The sequence below is a fragment of the Dipodomys merriami genome, unplaced genomic scaffold (genome assembly GCF_024711535.1).
Source record: "Dipodomys merriami isolate MVZ:Mamm:240054 unplaced genomic scaffold, mDipMer1.0.p SCAF_15, whole genome shotgun sequence".
Lineage (NCBI taxonomy): Eukaryota > Metazoa > Chordata > Mammalia > Rodentia > Heteromyidae > Dipodomys > Dipodomys merriami.
Window position 1 is genome coordinate 5,850,931 of NW_027202826.1, and position 23,604 is coordinate 5,874,534.

The window sequence follows — 23,604 nt, forward strand, 5'->3', positions numbered from 1 at the left end:
TTTTAAAAAAATTTGTATCGGAGACAAGAACCCACTATATTGTCCAGGTTGGCTTAGAACTCCTTAGTGTCCTGAATCACTGGCACTACAGATGTGGACCACTGCACTGGGTTGGGCTTTGTTCATTTTCCAGGCATCTTGTGTGGGAACTAGTCCCTTGCAGGAAAAAGAACCCACTGGGGTTACATGAAAAGAAGAGAGAGGTTTTCATTTAGCACCCAGAAACTCAGAGACTCTAAGAGCAAGCACTCCAGCTTGCTCCCTTGAGAGGCTGAAACCAGCGGGCCGCATCTTTCCCAGGCCGTCCGAAGCATTCTCCCCTCCGCCTGCAGATGGCTGGGTGCTTTGTATTGGGGAACTCCAGTTCCCCAGCCCAGGGCCTCACTCAACTCTGCTCCAAGCTCAGGAACAAATCAGAACGGCTTGGCCCAGCCCAGCACTGGCTTTCCCATCGTTCAAGGGGGAGGGAGGGAGGGAGGGGGACCTTGAGCTGTCAGCAGCGACCGTGGCCTGGGAGAGGGAAACCGAGGCCGCAGGGGCCTGGGGAAGGAGAGGCGTTCTCAGAGCTGCAGCTTCTGGGACTCTAACAATTGCATTTCCCAAGCAATTTCCTGTCTGCAAGAGGCCGCTGATGCCTTTGAAGCTGAAAGGCACATCCCTCACTCATCACAATGTAAACAGCCTTCTGAGACACTTCTGAGGAAATATTTCTTCCACCTGGAAAAGCACCGAGGGGCGATCCATGTCCCCGCAGAGGCGCCGTGGAAATGTCTGCCGAGGTGGGGCTGGCCGGCGTGGGAACGCGGCACCACCATCGCAGCTGTAGCTAGACTTGCTTTTTATTTGATTAGAAATGCACTTTTTGAATGGCAGTATAATAGAAATTCAGAAATGTGCAAAACAAAGTGTGCAGCTATATAAACTTCCAAAAGTAAACACGCATGTAACCAGCACAAACATGCAGGCATTCCCACCCGGGACCCCCCAGGGCCAACTAGTTCCCGACTTCCTTCTAACAGCTTGGAGTAAAATCCCTTGTTAGGCCTTTTGCAGAGAGAGAGAGGGAGAGGGGGAGAGAGAGAGAGAGAGAGAGAGAGAGAGAGAGAGAGAGAGAGAGAGAGAGAGAGAGAGAGAGAGAGAGAGAGAGAGAGAGAGAGAGAGAGAGAGAGAGAGAGAGAGAGAGAGAGAGAGAGAGAGAGAGAGAACGCGCGCAAGTCCTGGAGCTTGAACTCAGGGCCTGGGTGCTGTTCTTGAGCTCTTTTGCTCAAGGCTAGCTCTCTACTACTGAGCCACAGCCTACACATCTAGCTTCTTAGTGTTAAATGGAGATAAGAATGTCATCAACTTTCAATCTACAGTCCTCAGATCTCAGCCTCCTGTAGCTGAGATGACAGGTGCCTGGCAGGTATATTATTTTATTTGGGGCTGTACGAGGGTTTGAACTCAGGACCACAACTTGCAAGCACTATCACTTGGCTACATTCCTAGTCTTTTTTATTATTGCTTTTAAAAACAACTTTATTGAGGTAGAATCCACACACAGTAATGTACATGTATGGAAAGTGTATGTGCTGGCTCTAGGACTTGAAATTAAGGTCTGGGGCTTTTGCTTAAGCCTTTCTGTTCAAGGCTGATGCTCTGCCACTTGAGCCACACAGCTACTCCTGGTTTTCGACTTGTTAACTGGAAATAAGAGTCTTACAAACTTTCCAACCCAGGCTGATCCTCAAATCTCAGCCTCCCAAGTAGCTAGGATGAAAGACATGAGCCACCAGCACCCCAGTGGTATTCAATTTTTTATTTTTACTTCTTTGCCAGTCCTGGGGCTTGAACTCAGAGCTTGGACGCTGTCCTTGGACATCTTTGTGCTCAAGGCTAGCACTCTACCACTTAAGCCACAGCACCACTTCAGGCTTTGTTGAGTAGTTTATTGGAGGTAAGAGTCAAATGGGGACTTTTCTGCTCAGGCTGGCTTTGAACCCTTCTCCTCAGCTTTCAGCTTCCTGAGTAGCTAGGATTATAGGCATGAGCGACCAGGGCCTGGCAGTATTCAGTTTTAAACCTGGCTACAGAAGGAGCAGGGGTAGTTCCTCCTGACCTGTGTTTGCCACTAGTCTGTTAAAGTTTTGAACTCACTTGTTCAGTCTCTTACTGAAACCTTTGCCTCTTCTCCACAGGACGGAGGATTACAGGTGTGAGCCATTGGTGCCTGGCTCTGTGCACAGTTTTAACGTCAACTTCATAAATGACATCGATGTACTCATTCAATAATTTTAGGTTTAGAAGGAAACTGCGTTCAGTAAATATTTTTTGACTGCATAGAATATTATTGCTCATTTAAAACTGAGAAAAATGTAGTTTGAACACAAGTTATGTGAAGCATTACACTATTATATGTATGTGTATTTTTTGTGTTCTAATCACAAAAAAGGTTTGTTCCCACTTTCAAATAAACTCTGCCTTAACCAAGTTAGTGAACTAATTTTTGACATATTATATTAGAAATAAAAGTATGCAACTCAGTCATATCATAAAGTATTTAAAGTCATCAAAGCATCTAATAATTGTAAGAGAAATATCCTAAAACAGTAATGCCTTACTCCCTAGTAAAAAGATAATTTTCTCCATATAATAAATAATCTTAGTCCAAGAATACTTTCATTCTAAATTGGGCGTTGGTGGTTCATGCCTGTAATCTTAGCTACTCAGGAGATCTGAGGATTGCAGTTCAAAGCTAGCCCAGGCAGGAAAGTCTATGAGACTCTTATCTCCAATAAACCACCAGAAAACTGGAAGTGGTGCTGTGGCTCAGGTGTTAGAGCGCCAGCCTTAAGCTGAAGAGCTCAGGGACAGCCCCCAGGCCCAGATTTCAAGCCCCACGACCACCACCAACAATAACAAAAAGAATAGTTTCATTCTAGATTCATCTGCAACTTCCTTAGATACATTTAGGTGGGTGAATATTTCAACCTTATAAAGCTTAACCTAATGAAAAGATACTAAATGGCTTGTTTTGAGGCTTAAAAACAACAATTTTCTCAATCACATTTGTCACAGAGAGGTCACCAAACACACACACAATAAATGAGAACATTTTCAAAGAAAAACAATCCTGTCTTTAGGTAGTGACAGCAAGTATGTTTTGTCACCTTCTAGAGTCTTCTGAGGCCACTCCCTACTCAAGCACCACCCCAACTGCCATGTTGGTGGCAAGCTAACCCAAGCCAATGCTGGGCCCATGGGCCACTGGTTGAAAGCCCTTCACTTGATGTATTCACCCCTCATCCCACGAATATGGGTTACACACTTACCATATTCCAGGCACTCTGGTAGGCCTAGAGGTCCAGATACACTACTTAGTGTATCTTACCAATCACCATGACAAGATGCATTCCATCCACAGAGGCCTTCATCTTCGGAGACAGCAATATCATCATTTCAAGAGCAGGTAGAAGACACCTGTGGGACACATTTGGAAGAGGAAGACATAGGTCAGTAAGAGAGAAGGGTCTGTGACTCCAGCTGGGGTCAGAAGACAAGGTTTTCCCCAGGGTTAAGGGTGAGCTGGGGTCTGAGGGGTGGATACTGAAGGGCACTGAGACTTTGGGGACAAAGTGAGAAATATGAAGGCTAAAAAATTAATGTGACTTAGTGCTGTGGAGGCCACTAGCCGCCTTGCCTTCCACTTCCGAATCTGAGTTCAGTCAAATGTAAGAATTGTGCTGGGCGTGCGGGTAGAGTCCTATAATTCCAGCATTCAGGAAGAAGAGGCAGGAGAATCTCAAGTTTGCAGCCAGCCTGGGTTACATAGTGTGAACCTGTCTGAAAAGCAAAACACCAGACCAAAACCAAAACCAAACTTAGACTTTTCGGAGTAACAGATAAGATCAAAGCTTCATAAATAGACATAAAAAGCCACTATAATAATTCATTTCCATTAAAAAAGGACATAGTGTATATGTGCATTTGTGTATTTGTGGGGGTACACATATATGTGTGAATATAAACCCAACTGGATCATGGTGGTATAGGGCAACATCTGAGAAGTTTGTGTAGTTTTTGACTAAATCTGGCTCATCACTTTTCACTTCCTTTCTATCACTGAGGATTTAATCCAGGCCTCTGGTCTGCTAGTGCTCTACCACTGGAGTCACACATCTGACCCTTTTTGCTTTCATTATTCTTTTCAATAGAGTCTTGCTTTTTGTCCAGGGCCAGCCTGGGCCTCTATCCTCTGATTTCTGCTGCCCGTAGAGCTGGATGACAGATGTACACTAGTAGAATAGTAGACTAGTTGGGATGGGGTCTTGAAAACATTTTGCCTGTGCTGGCCTCAAACCACCATTTTCCATGTATCTCAGCCTCACAAGCAGCTAGGACTATGGGTGTGCATCCAGCTTCTGTTTCTGAGAAAATCTAACTGCTACCAGCACTCAGCCTGGCCTTACATCCAACCTTCCTGCCTCTTTCTCCCGAGTAGGTAGTATCACAGGTGTGCCCTATCATGCCTGATCACAACTAGTTTTTATAAAGTGTTATTAGAACACATACAAAGGGTGGTTAAAAAAAAAGGATTACATTGAGACTACAATAGTTATAGAGAGACAGTTCATAGGGTGAGGGGGGTTCTTGAGATGGTGCCTGGAGCAATGGGCCTCTGATAGGAACCAGGTTAATTAATGTCTTCTATCTGCGAGGAGGAGGAGGAGGAGGAGGAGGAGGAGGTGGTAGAGCAGCAGCAGCAGCAGCAGCAGCAGCAGCAGCAGCAGAATGGCAGGTAGGTTTGCATGTATGATAGCAATAGGCTCAAGGAGGCCGGTCTGAGCACCTGGTTTCCTTAAGGAAACTATAAGAAAAGGGAGTGGATGGGAGAGGAGGAGGGTTTGGGAATGTGGTAAACGTGCAGGAGGCTCCCGAGTCATTGTAGGCATTACTCATAACAGCAAACACTTGGGAACAATCCAAGCATCCAACAACTGATGACTATGGCAAGCACAATTAGGAATATCAGCAGATAACCTGACATGAATGCACAGAGAGCAACTGACCACGTGGGAAGTTGTGCTGTTAAAGTGGAACTAAAATGGAGTGTTGGAGGTACACAGTAAGGTACAACAAGGCGCGGCCTTTGGATGATGGGAAGATCACAGGAGACAACAGGTCTTGGCTGTAAGGAAAAGTGTAAACTCAAGAGGATTTCCAAGTGGCTCTTTGCCTGCATCTGTAATCTGTCTCAATAATGACATTCCTCACTTGCTTACTTCATGACTGTGTTCATTCCAGTCCTTTGACGTGTGCCTTCAAGCCTGAGAATCTGTATAATAGTAGGCTACTTATTTATTTTTGGTGTGGAATATTCTTTTCCAGGCCAGGCCAGGTTCTGAGTACCTTGAGGAGCTCAGTTTAAAGTCCTTTCTTCACGGGAATCTTTTCCAACCCATCCTTGCTACTCACTTGCATGGGGATTAGGACAGGTGAATCGTCTATTATATGACCAACAAGACTTTTTCTCCACAGCATTTATCATCTAAATTCTAGACATTGTAGGGTTAATTATCTGTGAAACAGTTTTCTCCAGGACAGAGGAAAGCAGGACTAAGTCCCTGTTGTACCCCAGATCCTCCTCAGGGAGTAGCATTCTGTTAACATTTGCTATGTGAATACAACTTAAGATTCTCCTGTGCCACAGCTTTTTCGGGCATACTTTTTAATTTCTAGAGATGCAAATTGTGATTTAACAGATGAGCTAAAAAGTGGCCTGTACTGTAAAAATAACGGTAAACTTTCTAAAATACTGTGTGTGTATTCACAGAGACTGTCTTCAACCTCACCTCAACCGCAATCTTTGTAGAGGAAAATATGGGTCTAAAGCAAAGACAGCTGGAAGACAGGAATCATGAAGATTTCTTACGGAGAAATGTGATAACTGAACGTCTTACTTGAAATGAAGAAAAATACACCAGAACTGCCAAAAGCTAGAGTGCAGAAGAGACATTACAGCGTTCCATTTTGACAGGACTTTAGGACCAGAGTAGGAGTGGCACCTTATACACAGGGATATAGTCTCTGTCTGTCTCTCTGTCCCTCTGTCTCTGTCTGTCCTAGTAACCCAGGGCCTGATTTCTGACCCTTAGCTCGTTCACTCAAGGCCGGTCACTTGAGCCACAGCTCCACGTTTTGCTCAGGCTGGCTTCGAACCATGATCCTCAGACCTTGGCCTCCAGCCGCGGGGCCGCAGGTGTCGGCGGGGAAAGTTCCTCCAAGCTGAGCCAGGTCTAGCCCGGGCCGTGCGGGTCCCGAGCACGCCTGTGCGGGGGGGGGGGGGGGGAGGCGGCGCTCACGCATCGCTTCGCGTCTCCCGCACTCGTGTCTGCGTGTCCTTCACCTTCTAGAGCTTTCTCCACTCCAGATCTCGGTGTCATGGTGGACGAAGGGAACGAGAGCGGCCCCGGGGCGCGCGGCCAGCCGACACGTCCAGGGCTGGGTTTCGCGCGCCCGCGGAGCGCCCCGACGGCACCCTCCTGCCCCACGGAGGGGCCCGCGGCGGGGCCGGCCGAAGCCCGGCTTCCCTCCGGGCCACTTTCTTCTCCGGGCTGTCAAGTAGGAAAAAGACAACAAACACCCCCCCCCCCCCCAGCCCCCCAGCCCCCGAGCGGACCGCGAACCCACACCGCGCGGAGCCCAAGATGGCACCGCCGGGCCGGGCCGGCGGGGGCCGCGCGCCCCGCCCGCCCCGCGCCCGGCGCCCCCGGAGGCCTCGGCCGGCGGCGGGGGGGCGGCGGGCCGGCGGCGACCCCGCTCCCGAGCCCGGACTACACATCCCAGGGTGCCTCTGGGACGGCGCCCGGCCCCCTCCCTCGCTCGCTCCCGCCCTCCCCGCGCCGCCCTCCTCCCGGCCCTTGTTGTTTTGGCTGGAAGCGCGCTCCGGCGGAGTTTCGGGGAAAGTCTGGGCGAAGCCGAGCCAGCCCGACCGCGGGCCGGGCCGCCGGAGAGGGAGGAAGCGGGGCCCGCGGCGGCCGAAGCAGGCGTCGGGAGCCGGGGCGGGGCTGAGCAGACCCCCGCCGCGCGCCCCGGGCTGGGGGACGGGACTGTGGGATCCCACCCCGGAGCCGAGCCGAGCCGCGCGGAGCCGCCCGGCGCCCCGAGCCGCGCGCTCCCCGCCCTCCCCGCGGCCCCGGCCGCGGACCCACCCTCCGGCCGACCTGCGACCTCCGCGCGCCTCGCGCCGACTCCCGCGGCGGCCCGGGACCGGCCCTGCGCCCGCCGCCCGCCGCCCGCCGCCCGCCAAGGCTTCGCGGCTTCCCAGGGCCCCGCGGAGCAGCGACCCGCCCTCCCCGGGGAGAGGAAAGGAGACGACCGCGCCGGGCGCACCGACAGCGGGAACGAGCACGGGAGAGCCGGAGCGGGGCATTGTGCGTGTGGCCCGGGTGTGCGTGACCGCCCCGGGGCAGCGCTCTCGGGAGGTCCCGTCCCTAGGGGGCGGAGCGCCGGGCCCGGACCGCGTCCCGCGGAGACCCCGCGCCGCCCGGGCGGCCGCTGTGAACCGAGGCCGGCGGGCGAACCCCCCGCCCCGCCCCGGGCTCCGCGGCGGCGCGCGCCGTCGGGGATCCGCGAGGTCCTCGCTCCTCCGTTCCACGGCGCCCACCGCCACCCCGGCCGCCCGGGCCGGAGCCCGACCTGCGCGCGCCATGAGCGGCGGCGAGGTGGTCTGCTCGGGATGGCTCCGCAAGTCGCCCCCGGAGAAAAAGTTGAAGCGTTATGTAAGTAGATCCATCCGGCCGGCACGGGGTGGGGTGGGGTGGGGTGGGGGCCTCCACGGAGCCCGGCCGAGGGGGTGGGGGTGGCCCGGCCTTCCCGGGCAGCCTGGGGACCCCGCGCGGGGCGCTCCCGCTCGGCCTGGACTCCGGACGGCCTGGGCGCGGGGCCGCGGCGGCGCCCCGTGGCACAGCCAGGTTCCCGCTGGCCCCGCGCCTGCTGTCGGATTGGTGCCGGGCTGGGGCGCAGCCGTCCCCCGTCTTTGCCTCGCTCTGCCTCCGAGGGGAGATGGAGCCCGTGGGCACGGGCACGCCTCACCAGTCCTCCCTTGGGTCCGCGCGCCCGGGACGTGGGTCGTGGAGGGATCATCTCCGGCGCGCGCGCGCAAAAATTGGGTGTGTGTGTGTGTGGAGAGGTTCTACCGCGCCCTGCTTCGCGGGGTTCTGGATAGAGGGGCCTTGGCGTTGGGCCCGGAGGCCTGGTTAGAAGGGGAAGGCGCCCGGGGGTTGGGCAGCCTTGGACGCGCCGTCCAGCCCGGCCCCAGCCGGCCCCACAGGCCAGCGGACATTTCTCAGGGTCGCCATCCTTTCCCGGGGCACCGGAGAGGCCGAAGTGGCCACGCGTGGCATCGCCACCAGACCCCGCGTGCGTGTGCAAGATCACTTTGAATTCGCGGGTAAGGAAAAGGAGGATGGTCTTTGAAAGCACCAACCTCACTCCAGTGGAAATGTGGCGCCTCGGGGAGCCACGGTCCCTCCCCCATGGCGGCCCGCAGCCCGGGAAGAAACGACACTGCGGCTGCTGCCGGCGCCTTGCCAGTGAGCGGCGTTCCCGACGCACCCCTCCCCTCCTTAACAGACGCGCGCCACCCGTGTTAGTGCAACCTGTGTCTTGTGGAAGAGCATCTGCGCCCCGTGCTGAGCTCAGGTGAAACCTGTTAGTCGCTGTTTGTTTGCATCCCAGAGGCTGGCAGCGATGTTTAACTTCCCTGACAACTCACCGGCTGCCTCTCTGCCAGGATGGATGAGAGACTGGATTGGAGGACCTCATGCCACTCACCATAAAGTCTCTCCAGAGCTCTTCAGACCTTCCAGATCCTGTCTGTCCATCTGGCAGAGTTTGCCCAAATGACTGCCCTCGTGAATATATTAAGAGTCCAAAAAAAAGAAAATTTAAAGTGCCAGTTTTATTCCCAGCTCTTAGTTCCAAGAAGAAGACAATTGTATGTGCGTGAGAAGGAAAACAAAGCATTTACTCTTAGATAAGTGATTGGGTTTGGTGTGTGTGTGTGTGGGGGGTAGAATAATGTATTTGCTAGCTAGATAAAAATGATAATGGAAGTTGAATGAATTCTTTCACATACTTTTGGCTCATACAAAAAAAGATGGTATTATGACTTAGGAGGATAAGGTCTGAGGAAGGCAGTTCAAAGTCAGCCAGGGCAAAAATACTGATGAAGGGGCTGGGAAGGTGGCTCAGTGGTAGAGCACTTGCCTTGCATGCCTGAGGCCCTGGGAAAAAAAAAGCCAGAAGTGGTGCTATGGCTCAAGTGGTAGCTTATTAGCCTTGAGCTGAAGAGCTGAGAGATAGCTAGCGCCCAGGCCCAAAGTTCAGGCTCACGACTGGACCCAAAAAAAATACTGATGAGACTCACCCACTATTAACCACCAGAAACCGGAGGTGGGGTTATATAGCTCCTGTGGTATAGAGCACCAGCCTTGAGCTGAAAAGCTGGGGGAGAGTTGCAAGGCCTGAGTTCAAGCCCCAGTACTAGCGCACACACAAAAGATTTTACCTCCACCCCCACTCTTGATAATGGTTTTTTGTGTGTGAATTCATGGGAAAAGCTGTCCTGGGTGCTTGATTACTATAATTGCTAAATGAGACTTCAGGGTGTTTGAACTCCAAGACTTTGCTGGAAATGTGTTGCCCAGGCTACTTGGACAGTTTGTTTTGATTTAGAGTATAGTAGAGTATGCTAAATACCGATTGGCATGATTGTACTGGCCTGCAGGTGACTAAAAAAGTTACTTTAGTTGTATCTTTGAAGTCATCTCAACTTCCAGCTCGCAGATGAATTCCACTTACAGCGGCCATGTTTACTGCTTTCCTCAAGGTCAGTTGTCTTGAACTTCCCAGGGCAGGGAAGTGGCAGAAGACAATGAACGTGAGAAGGATTTCATTCTTTTTTTTTTTTTTTTTTTGTCGGTCATGGGTCCTGAACTATTCAACTCTAGACTAGCGCTCTACCACTTGAGCTATAGTGCCACTTCTGGCTTTTTCTGCTTATGTGGTGCTGAGGAATTGAACCCAGGGCCTCAGGCATGCTAGGCAATCACATTACCACTGAGCCATCTTCCAGCCCAATTTGCGTTCTTCTAAATCCTTTTTCTGAGCCTGGCCTCATGGCTCAGGTCTGTAATCCTCACTACTCAGGAGGCTGAGTTCTGAAGATTGCCCTTTGAAGCCAGCCAGGACACCAAAGTTGGTGAGACTCTGCTCTCCATTTAACCAATAATGAATATTAGTAGGTGTTCTGATGTCTGAAGGGTTACTTAAAGAAGGCATGTTGATTTCATCAAGAATAGGAACTTTCGCTAAAATAAAATGTCAATCTTGAAACAAAGGCCAGGTGGGCCTCCATAAGAGCGCCGCAGGGTGGGGGGCACCGAGCAGGGCTCCTGCAGGGCCTGGCCGCCAGCACTGGGCAGGTGTGGCATCCCAGCAGGGGAGCCTGCCTGTGAGGCCAGGCGAGGTGGCAGGAGGGGACAGCGGGCTGACAGCCAGCACTGGGGCAGGTCATCAGTAGCCTGGCTTGCACTCCCTCTGCTCTGCACCTGTCAGTGAATCGGGCCGTTCTTGCCCGGACTTTGTGAACCGTACACTCTTGGTTCTGGAAATGGGCATGGAACCAGAGCTAGCCTCACCCACTGGGTGAGCAGCTGACGTGTGGCATGGGAAGAGGAGGCTAGCCACGGGCGCGTCTGCATCTTTTTGGCTCAAGGACAAGTCAAGACCCTTGCTAAGCCTGAAGCCAAGCCCCATGAAGTTTCCACTGATTTCTGGAATCTCTTTCTGCCTCGTCAGTATCACCAGTAGCAACGGACAGATTCTGAAGCTTGTAGTATTGCAATTATGAAGGAATGTAATTACTCGGTTGGAGAAAATGTTTCTCGTTTCCCTCGTGTTCGTAAACATTCCATTCAGATTTCTGATGTTTTCCCCTTTCCCTTTTCAAGTATGACAGACGGGACCATTGTTTCTGTTCTTGAACATCTTTTAACTAGCAATTACATTAAGCCTTTATAGTAGTTAATGATAGGTAATTCTTTTGTTGTGCCTGGGTTTAATGATAAATTCGAAGCTCTCCATGTAAAACTTGCTGAATCTCTAAATGGGATTGTTGTCTTTTGAATAGTGAAAATTACCAATTGGAAGGCAGGCGTATCTCAGCAGGGTGCCGGGGGCTTAGGCCTGTGATGCTACCTATTCAGGAGGCTGAGATCTGAAGATCATGGTTGAAAGCCAGCCCAGGCAGGAATGTCCATGAGACTCTTATCTCTAATTACCAGCAAAAAGCTGGAAATGGATCTGTGGCTCAAATGGTAGAACACCAGCCTTGAGTGAAAAAACTAAGGGACAGCACCGAGGCCCTGAGTTCAAGCCCCAGGACTGGTATGTGTGCATGCCCCCCCCCCCAACACAGTTGGAAGGTGTAGCTATCTCTTTGTCACCAATTTTTGCCACTGGTCTGGCCCTTTCTCCCTCTCAGAAGCAATAACAAGACGATACCAGCAGAGTAGTGAAGAAGGGCCGAGTACAGAAGTGGGAAAAGACCTGGCGGCTCAACTTGACAACTCTTGTGGGGTGGGCTGCTGTGTTGTAGAGTGAAAGAGATGGAGGAGGAGGGGTGAATAAAGTGGAGGAATGACATGTCCATTCCTTTTATGGTGCTTTCCAGTTGTCGCCATGGTAACTGTCAGTCATCTCCCTGCTGGAGGGTGTGCCATTTAGCATGTGGATGAGATAATGGGAAAGTTAGATATTGTCTGGCTGTCACTCTGGCAGCTATCTTTATCCAACCAGATTCAGCTAGCCACCTGGCCTCCAGCACCTTGACCTCCGAGACTAACATGGTCAGGGCAGACTAGAAGTTTGGATAGTTACTCTTCAGGGTAGCAGTTATGCTTTTTGTGCCAGTCCTAGGGCTTTATTTACTTCATTTGCTCAAATCTAGTGCTGTACTACTTGGGTCACAGCTCTCCTTCTGGCATTTTGGTGGTAAATTGTCTTACGGACTTTCTATTTAGGCTGGCTTTGAACTGTGATCCTCAGATCTCAGGCCTTCTGAGTAGGTAGAATTCCACACGGTGAACCACTGGTGCCTGGCTAAAATGTATTTATTTTTCTTTTGTTGCTAGTCCTAGGGATTGAACTCAGGGCCTGGGCACTGTCTCTGAGCTTCTTTTGCTCAAGGCTAGCACTCTTACCAGTTGAGCCACAGCGCCACTTCCGGCTTTTTCTGTGTATGTGGTACTGAGGAATGGAACCTGGGGCTTCATGCACGCTAGGCAAGCACTCTACCACTAGGCCACATTCTCAGCCTAATTTTTTTTTTTTTTTTTTAACTGGCTTGTATTGGGAATGCATATCTACTGTGCTATTCATCTGCAGTGGTTTAGCAAGTGTGTTAGGCGTTCCTTGAGGACCCTGCAATGCTGCTTTTAGACAGCTCTGGGCCTGCAGCAGCTGTGGTTCCCCTGTGCTAAGTGCTGTCTCTCCAGCACCCAGAGCAAGTACCTAGCTCTGAGTAGAAGTTCAGCAGACATCTGTTGGTTGAGTAAATAAACAAAACAGGTGTCTCAGGAGCAGTTGTAACCTTCTATGTGTGGAGTGTAGTGGGCTGCCTGCCCTCAAGGAGTTGTCATTTTGAGAGGACAAGCTGTGAACTATAAATATTAAACAACAACAAAAAAAAAGACCACCAAAAACTTTACAAGAACTTGTAAAAAATGATAAATGGGCTGTAATTGCTGAGTTCAGAATGGGAAGGGAAGGGAAGGACGGGGGTGGGGGGGGTGAGCAGGGGGACAGCGGCAAGGGTACTTACTTCACCAGTGAATTTGGAAGCATTATGGTAAAGCCCCACAATAGCAAAAGTCCTAAGGGCAAGTTGGATTTAAAGGGAAAAGGAGAAAAGGAAATGCCTTCCGACCCGTAAGTTTCACTCATGGAGTTTGGATGTCAGCTGTAACTTCTGGTTTGGAAAGGTTTTGTTTCTGCAGTGATCTAACTCACTTGATGGGCCTCAAAGCTACAAGCAAACAGAATACACTGGTTGGTCACCTGGACTTAGTAAGATTCCAAAGCACAGCTTGCTGCCAGTGGCCTATGAATCCTAGCTACTCAGGAGGCTAAGATCTGAGGATTTTCAGTTTGAAGTCAGCCTGGGCAGGAAAGTCTGTGAGACTCTTATTTTCAGTTAACCAGCTGAAAGCCAGGTGTGGCTCAAATGGTAGATAGAGTACCAGCCTTGAGTGGGAAAAGCTAAGGGACAGCATGCAGATCCTGGTGTCAGGACTGGCGCGCGCGCGCGCGCGCGCGCGCGCACACACACACACACACACACACACACACACACACACACACACACACACACACACACACACACACACACACACACACACACACACACACACACACACACACACACACACACACACACACACACACACACACACACCCCCCCCCCCCCCCCCCCCCCCAAGTGATACGTGTTATTTAAGATTTCTTTATGTCTGTTTGGAGCGACATAATTCGTTTGGCAAGCAGTTAAGTAACAGCAGAGAGGGAGCATGCCCCGGTGGAGGAGGAATGAAAGAGCCTTTGATTCATTTGCCTCTTGAGTTCCAGCCCCAGGGCCAGTGCTGCCTTGGGCCAGCGGCTGATTCTGGACCTTGGAAGCCATCTTAATGCCCAGCTGTGTGAGCGCCAGCCCTAGTGGGAGGGAAGAGAATAATGCCACAGGGTCCCATTAAACTCTTCCTGACTGCTGATGGGGGGCTTCAGCTCATTTCACATTCCTGCCATCATCATGGCGATTTCCAAACAGTGGTTACCATTTGAACTTGGATTGAAGTCACAACATTTCTGGGACTCCTTTTTATCTCAGTTAAATTCAGAAAACTTACAAGTGTCTCTGTTTTTCCCTCCTGGATAAATAAATGAACATTATACTTTAGATTACTATAAGGGAAAGTGACTCATGATAGTGGATTTCCATGTTTATTAAATAAAAACTGGGCACTGAAGGCTTATACCTGTAATTCTAGCTTCTCAGGAGGCTGAGATCTGAGAATCATGGTTCTAAGCCAGCCTGGGCAGAAAAGGCCATGAGACTTATCTCCAGTGACCCACCAAAAAGCTGAAGTGGAGCTTTGGCTCAAGTGGTAGAATGCTAGCCTTGAGCAAAAAAGCTAAGGGCCAGTTCCCAGGCCCTGTGTTCAAGCTCCAGAACCACCATAAAATAAATAAATAAACAATTGGCCTCTGCTATTGCCAACCTGATGGCTTCAGGAGCCTTAAATGACTTATAGGTAGTGATTTTGGCCAATAGAATTGCTAGGAAGAGTCATTTTAGGAGCTAGAAGTTTTTGACCATTCCAGGTGTATATACACATGTACCTGAAACAATACAAGAATGCCTTTACTGTTTGTCTGTTGTTGGTGTTTTTTTTTTTTTTTGTCAGTCCTGGGGCTTGAACTCTGCGTCTAGATGCTCTCTCTGAGCTTCCTTTGCTCAAGGCAAGCTCTCTACCACTTAGGCCACAGCTCCACTTCCAGCATTTTTGAGTAGTTTATTGGAAATAAGAATCTCACAGACTTGGGACCTGTGATCCTTAGTCTCTGCCTCCTGAGTAGCTAGGATTATAGGTTTGAGCCATCAGCACCCAGCTAAGTCTTCTGTATTTCAAGCAACTCTATGCTGAGCAAAACAAAATGGAAAAAAAAAAAAATCCCTAGTTGACAAAAGGTGAACAAATGCAGCAGTGGTGAAAATGAACTCTACAACTTGTAGGTGGGAATGGGAGGGAAAGACTAGGAGAGAAGGAGGGAAGGGGTAACATTGGAAAAGAAATGTACTCTTTACCTGATTATGTAACTGTAATCCCTCTATATATCCCCTTTATAATAACAAGTAAGGAAACAAAAAAAAAAATAATCCTCATTGTAAAATTCTCCTGGCCAGCTGGATAGGCAGTGTCTTGTAGGCTCTGATCCTCTAACTGCCTGTTTGTGGAAAGAAGAGTTAAGAGTGTGCCTTGTAATGCATATTTGGTCCTTATCTCTCTTACTTTAGCTCTTGAAGCCTTCTGATTACAACTTGTAGCTGCCAAGGCCTGTCCCGCAGTATTATCTAGAGCAAAAAGTTTCCATGTGGTTGGTTTAGCAGAAGCTGCTTTCACCCCATACTGAGCCCGGGAAGGTGGAAGTTGTAGGAGCTTGAAAAGGAGCAGAGCTTTAGAAAAGAAATGTGAGTTACCTTAAACTTTTCCTAACATTTAATTAGCCTTTTCTTATCGCTCTGTGTGTATTTCAGAAACATGATTGCATTTCTAAGCTGAGCTTTCTTTCCTGTTTTCTACCCTGGAAAGAATTCTCAATTGACCAAGGGTTTTTCTTACGATGTTGTCTTTTTTTCTTTTCCTGTCCGTTTCCCCTGCTTTTTAACTTTAAATTCACACTTGACCTAGATAATTCTCTTAAGTTATATGTTCTAAAAAAAAATGGCCTAGAGGGGAGGAAAATAAACCACATTGTTCTGTGAATTCAAAACAATATACTGAGAGTCCAAGCTTCCCCCCCCCCCCATGTAAAGGTCTTTGTTTTCCCCTAAGAAAAATACTAAACTTTAGCTATCCTGTTCATTGTTTTTCCTTTCCACTTTTTACACTTTATTTTGCTTTAACTCATGTAGTGTAGTTTTTTTTTTTTTTTTTTTGTTATAAGATCTACTTTAGTGGCATCACAATTCCTTTTCCTCAGAGGACAGAGTTAGGAGTTGTCTGGGTCAAAAGAACAGAGAAAATGCCATCTCATACCTAGGTTTTGTTTCCTTACTTTCTTAATGCCTGGTTAAGTTCCATTTGCCATTACTGCTTAGTAATGGCATGAGATAAGCAAGTGAATTCAATTTTAGTCAGGATGTTCTATCCTTTTTTTTTTTTTTTTTTTTGGTGCCAGTACTAGGGCTTGAACTTAAGACTTGGGTCTGCCTTTAGGTTTTTGCTCAAGGCTGGCTCTTGAGTTTCAGCTCCATTTCTAGCTTTTTGATAGTTAATTGGAGATAAGGGTCTGGCAGACTCTCTTGCCCATGGGAGCTGTGAACTGTGATTCTCAAATCTCAGCTTCTTGAATAGCTAGGATTACAGGTGTGAGCCACAGATGCCTGGCATGTTCTGTCTTCTCTGACATGGACATGTAAGGTGATAGCATTAGGAGAAGTTTTGTTATTTTTTTTGTTATTTTTTTAATTGTACTTAATGTACCGATTTTGCTTGTTGCTATAAAATTGTTTGTTAACTTTAATAAGTTGGAGAAAGTGTTCTACCCTGCAGATCCCTGTGTTCTTCCATGTGGTGATAGGGAATAGCATGAGGATTGTTTTCCTCTACTGAAATGAAGTTCTTGGTTACTGCTGTATTGGGAAATGTGGTTAGGCCACTTTGTGAATATCAGAACTCCTCCCTGACGTGACTATCTGATTAAAGAATTAAATGCCTGCTGTGTGTTCTCAGCTCCAATCTGTAACACATGCCCGCAGTGCTTAGGGCGCCAAGATAAAATGTTTCTGGTTGGAGGGATGACCCTTAATGATGGCTGGGGAAGAGCTTTCATCTTTAACTTTTGGAAGAGGAGCCTTGGTAAAATGCCACCTTCCATATTTTACATTCCAATGGTGTTGGGTAGGGCTTGGTGAAGAAAGCTGACCTCATTCTTTTAGGGAGGTATTTGAACCCCTTACCCTCTGGCGAAGTTCTAATTGACCCCAAAGTTATGTGTGAGCCTCTGGATTTGACGAGTTCTCCCTGACAGTTGCAAGTTTAAATGTTTGAAGTGCTGAGAAAAAGCCAAATGGTAAGAGTCCAAAATATTAGGGAAGGTAATTTATTCCTAGTGATGTGATACAAAATCTGACTCATCTTCACGGAAGCGTTTATCTCCCAACAAAAGTACACAAAATTATACTGTGTCAAGTGGACAGGTTTTTTTCTTATTTTTCTATAAGGAATCAAATATGGCTCAAATTTATCAATGCATAATGCTTCAAACAGGAGAAACATGTGAGCCTCATCCATTTTTTTTCTTTTTTCTTTTTCGCTAGTCCTGGGTCTTGAACTCAGGGGCTGGGCACTGTCCCTGAGCTTCTTTTGCTCAAGGCTAGCACTTGAGCCACAGTGCCACTCTGGCTTTTTCTGTTTATGTGGTACCGAGGAACCAAACCCAGGGCTTCATGTATGCTAGCAATCACTCTACCACGAAGCCATATTCCCAGCCCTCATCCATTTTTCTGTATCCATGATTTGTCTCCAAAAAGGAAATGCATGTGTGTGTGTGTATGTATGTATGTATATATGTATATGTATGTGTGTGTGTTGGTATTGTCCTTTGGTGATTGTAACTGTTAATTTCCAGAGGACAAAGATGGTACTTGTGCCTTGTCTGAACTGTGTGTGATACCTTGACTAGCATGAACAAATAATTGTAATTCTTGGAGTCTAAAATGATAAATCGTCTTGTCCAATATTCCAAAAGGTTCACCTTTTCCAACCCATTCTTCTCTGTGTATTGTTTAAGTGTCTTTTGCTTTTCATCCAGTTGTGTGTGTGTGTGTGTGTGTGTTTGCGTGTTTGCATGAGTGCACGCACTCGTGCCATGTACTAGGGCCTGAACTCAGGGCCTTGCTCTCTTGCTTGGCATTTTTTTTTTTTTGGGGGTCCGGTTGTGGGGCCTGAACTCTGGGCCTGGGCGCTATCCCTCAGCTCTTCAGCTCAAGGCTAGCGCTCTACCACTTGAGCCACAGTGCCACTTCCGGCTTTTTTCTTTTTGCTTATGTGGTGCTGAGGAATCGAATCCAGGGCCTCATGCATGCAAGGCAAGCACTCTACCACTGAGCCACCTTCCCAGCTCCAATTGCTTGGCATTTTTTGCGCAAGGCTGACTCTCTGCTATTTGAGCCACACCTCCACTTCTGTCTTTTTGCTGGTTAATTGGAGAAAAAGAGTCTCTGAGCTTTGTTTACCCAAGCTGGCTTCAAACCATGAACTTTAGATCTCAGCCTCCTGAATAGCTAGAAAAACAGGCATGAGCTATTGGCACTCAACTTCATCCAGTCTTATTTTACATCATTTGCATTAGAAATGTAATAACTATTGAGGGTTGGGAAGATGGCTCAGTGGTAGGGTGCTTGCCTTGCATGCATGAGGCCCTGGGTTCGATTCCTCACCATCACATAAACAGAAAAAAGCTGCAAGTGGGGCTGTGGCTCAAGTGGTGGAGCGCTAGCATTGAGCTGAAGAGCTGAGGAACAACGCCCAGGCCCAGAGTTCAGTCCTCTCGACCAACCCTCCTCACCCCCCCCCAAAAAAAAAGAAATAGAATAACTATTAAATATCAGTTTTTCAGTTATATACAACTCCTTCCCCAATAGCTGAGAAGAGTCTAACTCCTTACAGGAAATTAAAGTTAGCCTCAGAAAGACGAATGCATTTGTCCAGCTGCTGTGTTGGGGTGACCTTAGGCACTGTGGAAAATTCCTAAGAAACTGACCTAAGGAACGCTGCATTCACCCGCAAGAGTTTGTGTGATACTAGGAGCGTGAGTGTGTTGTGATTCCTGTGAGCTAGAGCTCTGGAAGAATTCAGCAATTCTTCCCAAAGGTGACAGGTGACATTCCACCATGGCATTAAAGGATGGGTTTGATGGTCAGAAATGGGACTGGCCCCAAACCTGATTTCCTTCTCTCCATTTCCCAGCCCCTCGGGAGCGGGTCCCCTTTGTTCAGCCAGACAGCTGGCTCCTTTTCCCATCATTTCCATCATGCTACCCTTGAATCCCCTTGTAGCCAAGTCTAGCAGACAGCTTTTCCTTCCAGTTTCTCTTCGTGTGCCTTCCTGACTCAGGTAGTGGGGAGCATTTGAACACGGAAGCTTCTGGAAGGTTGAACATATGGATGTTACAGGCCAAGTCCAGCTGGTTTTCCTAGCTTGCTAGAGCACAACCTATTGTCTGGGGGAGGGGTGTGTGTGGAGGGCTTGCTGAGTCATTTATTCATGCTTTTTATTACCTCTTGGCTGGAATATCACCATTCATTGTTCATAAGCTGGCCCAGCTTGTTTACTTTTTTATAAATTACATGTAATCAAGTCCTCTTGCAGGTCTGGCTACTGTAATTGGCAGTCACCACAGAGCTAGGCTGACAAGTCTGCCTTTCTGCTGACGCCTCCCGTTCATTTGCACTCACCCAGTTGCCTTGCCTTTTCCATCCGTTCCAAGGGAGAGGACTACCACCATACCCTCTACTCGTAGAAGGTCGAAAGAACATGAGCAGAGCTGGCAGGGTCCTTGTTGCCCTTGGTTTGGGATACTGACCCTCAAACATAAGTGTGCTTTGAGAGCCCCTTCTAAAATGAAGGTTTCTCCTTATTTTCTTGTCCTTCTGGTCTCCCCTCCCCTCCCTTCCCCTTCCCTTCCCTTCTCTTCTTTCTTCCTTCCCTCCTTCCTTCTTTTTCTCTTAGCAGGTTCTGAAACCTGCAATGTTTAACATACTCACACCCTTCTGGTAGTGAGGTCGGTGGTCTTCATATGACATTTCGGGAAATCCTCACTTAGGCCTAAAAGAAAAAAGGAGAAGAAAGAAAATCCAGTAGAAGTAAATCCTTAGGTGGTAGAGGAAAGCAAAGACCCAACTCAGGAGAGAGACACCTCTTCCTTCGCTCCTGTGGGAGGAGGGCTGCATGGTTACCATAGGTGTGCGGTGCTTTCTGACCCAGGCTGACACGCATCTGCACCTCTGAGAGCATGCACTTAGAAGTTAGAAATTTTAAAGAGGTGTGGCTATGAGGAAGTGTTTGAGCCTCACCAAGATGCTTTCAAGACACTATTTAGTCAAAGAAGGTATTAAGTCAGTATCGATTAGAAAAAAAAAGAATGTGCATTCCCAAATCGAGATGAAGAGGAGAGGTGAAGGAGGATTAGTTCTTGACCAGAAGTTCTGGTTATTCTGGTTACTAGATTGTAAACTTGTTATTAAAGTGGAGTCCAGATTTCCTGGGATACTTCAAAATTCCTCTGCCCTCTCTCATCCATCATATGTGTTATACACATCTGGATAGCTCTACTTTTTGGTTAATTTTGAGATGTGATTGATTTGTAAAAGGGAAAGTAATTTTGCTTGACTAAAGAAGTCCCTTTTCCCCCCCTTAACTCTGTGTGTGTGTGTGTGTGTGTGTGTGTGTGTGTGTGTGTGTGTGTGTGTTTAATGTAAAATCCTCTTTTAAGAGACCAAGACAGACTCTATTTTAGAAATCTATTCAAGTAAACCAGGTGGACGTGGTTACTTAACCCCAGCAGCAAAGTTTATTTCTAGCTCTTTACCTACTGAACTCTATTCTAGAAAGCTTTTTTTTTTTTGGACATAACATTTCCTTAGGGAAACTTAGTCATTATATCCAATTTCCTTACAGTATGAACTTGACCAAAACAAACGATAATAAAAAATAATTTTGGAAACCCAGGAAAAAATAATGGGTATCTCATCTCTAGCCTTTGTTAAACTGTTGACCTGCCTGTCTACTCCTGTCTCGGCAGGAAAGCATTCAGTTCACATGCCCACCAGCACTTAGGATATCAGGCTGCTCTGGGGAACTTTCCCACTACAGTGGTGTGTTTCCCAGTTTCCCCTTGGACCCTCATCCACTTCCCCTCCCTTCTCTTCCATTTATTTACTCTGGAACACGTTAGCCTCTGAAGTATTGCTCATCTGCCACCTCCCAGATCTCTAAGAATCTTCCTATCTGCTTCCTAAGTGTAGAGGACCCATTAATGTCATTAGGCAAAATAGCTGCCACACCCCTCGTTGAAGCTCGAGACCCGGTGAGTTTGGTGAGTAGATCACACTTGCTTCTGAAGAGAAAAGAAGGGCTGTGGTTACTGTGGCTGGTGGTCACCCACAGTCAGCTGCTTCCATCCATCCTGAGTGGTGGCGGGCTGGGCTCCTGCCTGACTTCCACCCTGCCAGCAAAGGCCCTGCTTGCTTCTCTCAGGTGACCTTAACCCTTGCTCTGTGTGTGTGTGTGTGTGTGTGTGTGTGTGTGTGTGTGTGTGTGTGTGTGTGTGTGTGTGTGTGTGTGTGTGTGTGTGTGTGTGTGTGTGTGTGTGTGTGTGTGTGTGTGTGTGTGTGTGTGTGTGTGTGTTTAAACCACACTTGGCATAACTCTTATTAACTGCTTAATATTCTTAAATATATATATATATTATATATTGGCCTGGGATATATACTAATCCATATACTGTTTAATGTAAGTGGTAGATTTTTTCCAGTGAATGCTGACTGACCTGACTAGAAACAAATTTAAATGCTCTTAGGGAGGAACATACCTTTTAAGTATTTTAAGTACAACCTAAAAAAGAAGCCCCCAAACCTCCCTATAAATTGTCAGTGGAAGTATTTTAACCACAATTTCCTGTTTAGCATATAGAAAAAGAATGTTATAAGATGGCAAGGAAGCAAAGTTAGGGCCCTTTGTGCAAGTTCATGCCTTAGTTTAGAAAAATTTTGTGACTAAAATACATAGCAAGTTTTTTTTGGAAAAAATATTTTTACACCTACTTGTATTTGCATAGAAAATGTACATGGTTTGGCCTAAAATTCATAATGTATTTGACTATATACTATGACTGTATAATTTGTCTATTTTTGTTTTAGGACACATTTAAAAAAATTTCTAGCATATTTAAATCTTTAACTTCTATTTGCTTGTTCCAATGACTTTAAGGAACTACGAGATACCTACCTACCTTCTTTCCTTCCTTCCTTCCTTCCTTCCTTCCTTCCTTCCTTCCTTCCTTCCTTCCTTCCTTCCTTCCTTCCTTCCTTCCTCCTTCCCTCCCTCCCTCCCTCTCTCTCTCTTTCTCTTTCCTTCCTTTTTCTTTTCTTTCTTTCTGGCTCTAACCTGAAATTTTAGTTACTTGTTGAAAACCCGTGCTCTTACTAAGGAAAATTAGAATGTGGATATTGAAATATTTTTCCTCCTTCAGCTAAGTTCAAGCTTTATTAGCATTCTTGTCTACTTTCACATAGGATCGCTTTTGTTTTCTTAAACATTAAAAGAGTAAGTTTTCTTCAGCTTTGTCATATTCATTGAAACAACCAGGAATAGAAAAAGAATCACGGAAGCTGAAGGCCAGTTCTTCTTATAATGACAAAAGAAAAGAAAAGAAAAACTCCTTGTCATTTGTTTGTTTGAGACAAGAGTCACTTTGTGGCTTGGCTGGCCTTGAACTCCCTGTGCAGTCAGGCTAGCCTCCAACTATAGATCCTCCTGCCTCAGCCTTCCATGTGCTGGGATTACTGGCATCTACTATCCTGTGTGGCTTTCTTTTTATTCTTAATGAGATGAGTGAATCCTGTAGGGAACTTGATTAAGCCTAGATCATACCTTGAGTCCCAGACAGAGGGAGGACTGGAACCAAGCTGGGGATGACCCCTCCAGGGCCATTCCCAGCCTGACACGTTCCCTGTTCCTTCCCTCCACCTTCTGTCTGAAGGCGCGGCTTCTAAAATTCAGATCCTTGCAGTGAGTGGAGGCAGCTGGCACGTTCGTCTCAGCTTACCTCTTTTTCTTTTCAATTGTGGTTAAAAACAAGAAAGGCAAAACACAACCAGCCACCACAGAACAAAACTGACCTTCTCACCATGTGTGAGCGAGGGCTGGCGCAGGAAATCCATGAAGGGACCCAGCCTGGCTCTCTCGGTTCTCTGCAGGGTCTAGTGCCTAGCGGGAAGGGGCTTTGTGCTGACTGACACCGTTCAGGACGGTCCCAGGCCCACACCTCACCGGAGCAGGAAGTGAATTATGTGGGATTTGCTCACCTGATCCACACCGAGGAGCCTACTGGAGTGCACACTTGGAAACCCCACACCCCTTTCTGACCCCTAGGGGAAATTCTTTCCTCCTAGTTGATTCTGGTGCTCTGTTTAATCTTGAGCATATGAGCATGAGTCACCTCGGGTAAGTGTGTAATCCCGTTTCTGCCTTCCTTCCAGCTCCCCTTCAGTGTGTCTGTGGCAGTTACTGGGTCCAGGTTTCCTGCACAAGGAAGGGTTGGTGGTTTAGGGGTCACTTTGGGGACTTTTTTTTGGAACCAGTGCTTGTGCTCCTGCAGGGAAGCCGGGTGGCCTGAGCTCTGAAATTCAGGCTATGTCTGGAATGTGTGTGTGGACAGCCTTGGGGGGGGGGGTGGAGGGAGGGAGAGAAGATGGGGAAATTCTGAGATGGTTTTGGAATATGGACAGAGGACAGTTTTGTGATTTTGCTGTGTACCCAAAAGGCATTGGCGTGGGGCTAAAGAGACCGTGGCTGGCGGGGGCACAGCTCTGCCTGGTCCTCCGCCATTGACCTGTGCCATGCTCTTCACCATGGCCATTTCTGCTTTCCCACGATGAGCACTATTTCTTCAGAAGATGCTTTCCAGAAGTGTGGAGTCTTTCCTGGTGATATGGGCTGGAATCTTTAAGGGACTTGGAAAGAATGTAAATCCTTCATGCTTGTTGAGACACCCAGGGAG

The 23,604-nt window shown here is 48.0% G+C and overlaps 1 protein-coding gene and 1 long non-coding RNA gene across 5 annotated transcripts in view; both read left to right on the forward strand.

Moving 5' to 3' along the window:
- The first annotated feature begins 7,268 nt into the window (after positions 1-7,268).
- Gab1 (GRB2 associated binding protein 1) overlaps positions 7,269-23,604 on the forward strand; it is a 103,791-nt gene continuing 87,455 nt past the window's right edge. For all 4 annotated transcript variants that reach the window (XM_070022128.1, XM_070022131.1, XM_070022130.1 and 1 more), the window contains exon 1: positions 7,269-7,760. In XM_070022128.1, the coding sequence (XP_069878229.1) occupies positions 7,689-7,760 (72 nt within the window). In that variant the 5' untranslated portion in view covers positions 7,269-7,688. The remainder of the gene's footprint in view (positions 7,761-23,604) is intronic.
- Positions 8,413-8,785, forward strand: LOC138826760 (uncharacterized). The gene is made up of 3 exons (XR_011371837.1): positions 8,413-8,431; positions 8,614-8,682; positions 8,774-8,785. It is a non-coding gene; the product is annotated as an uncharacterized lncRNA (long non-coding RNA).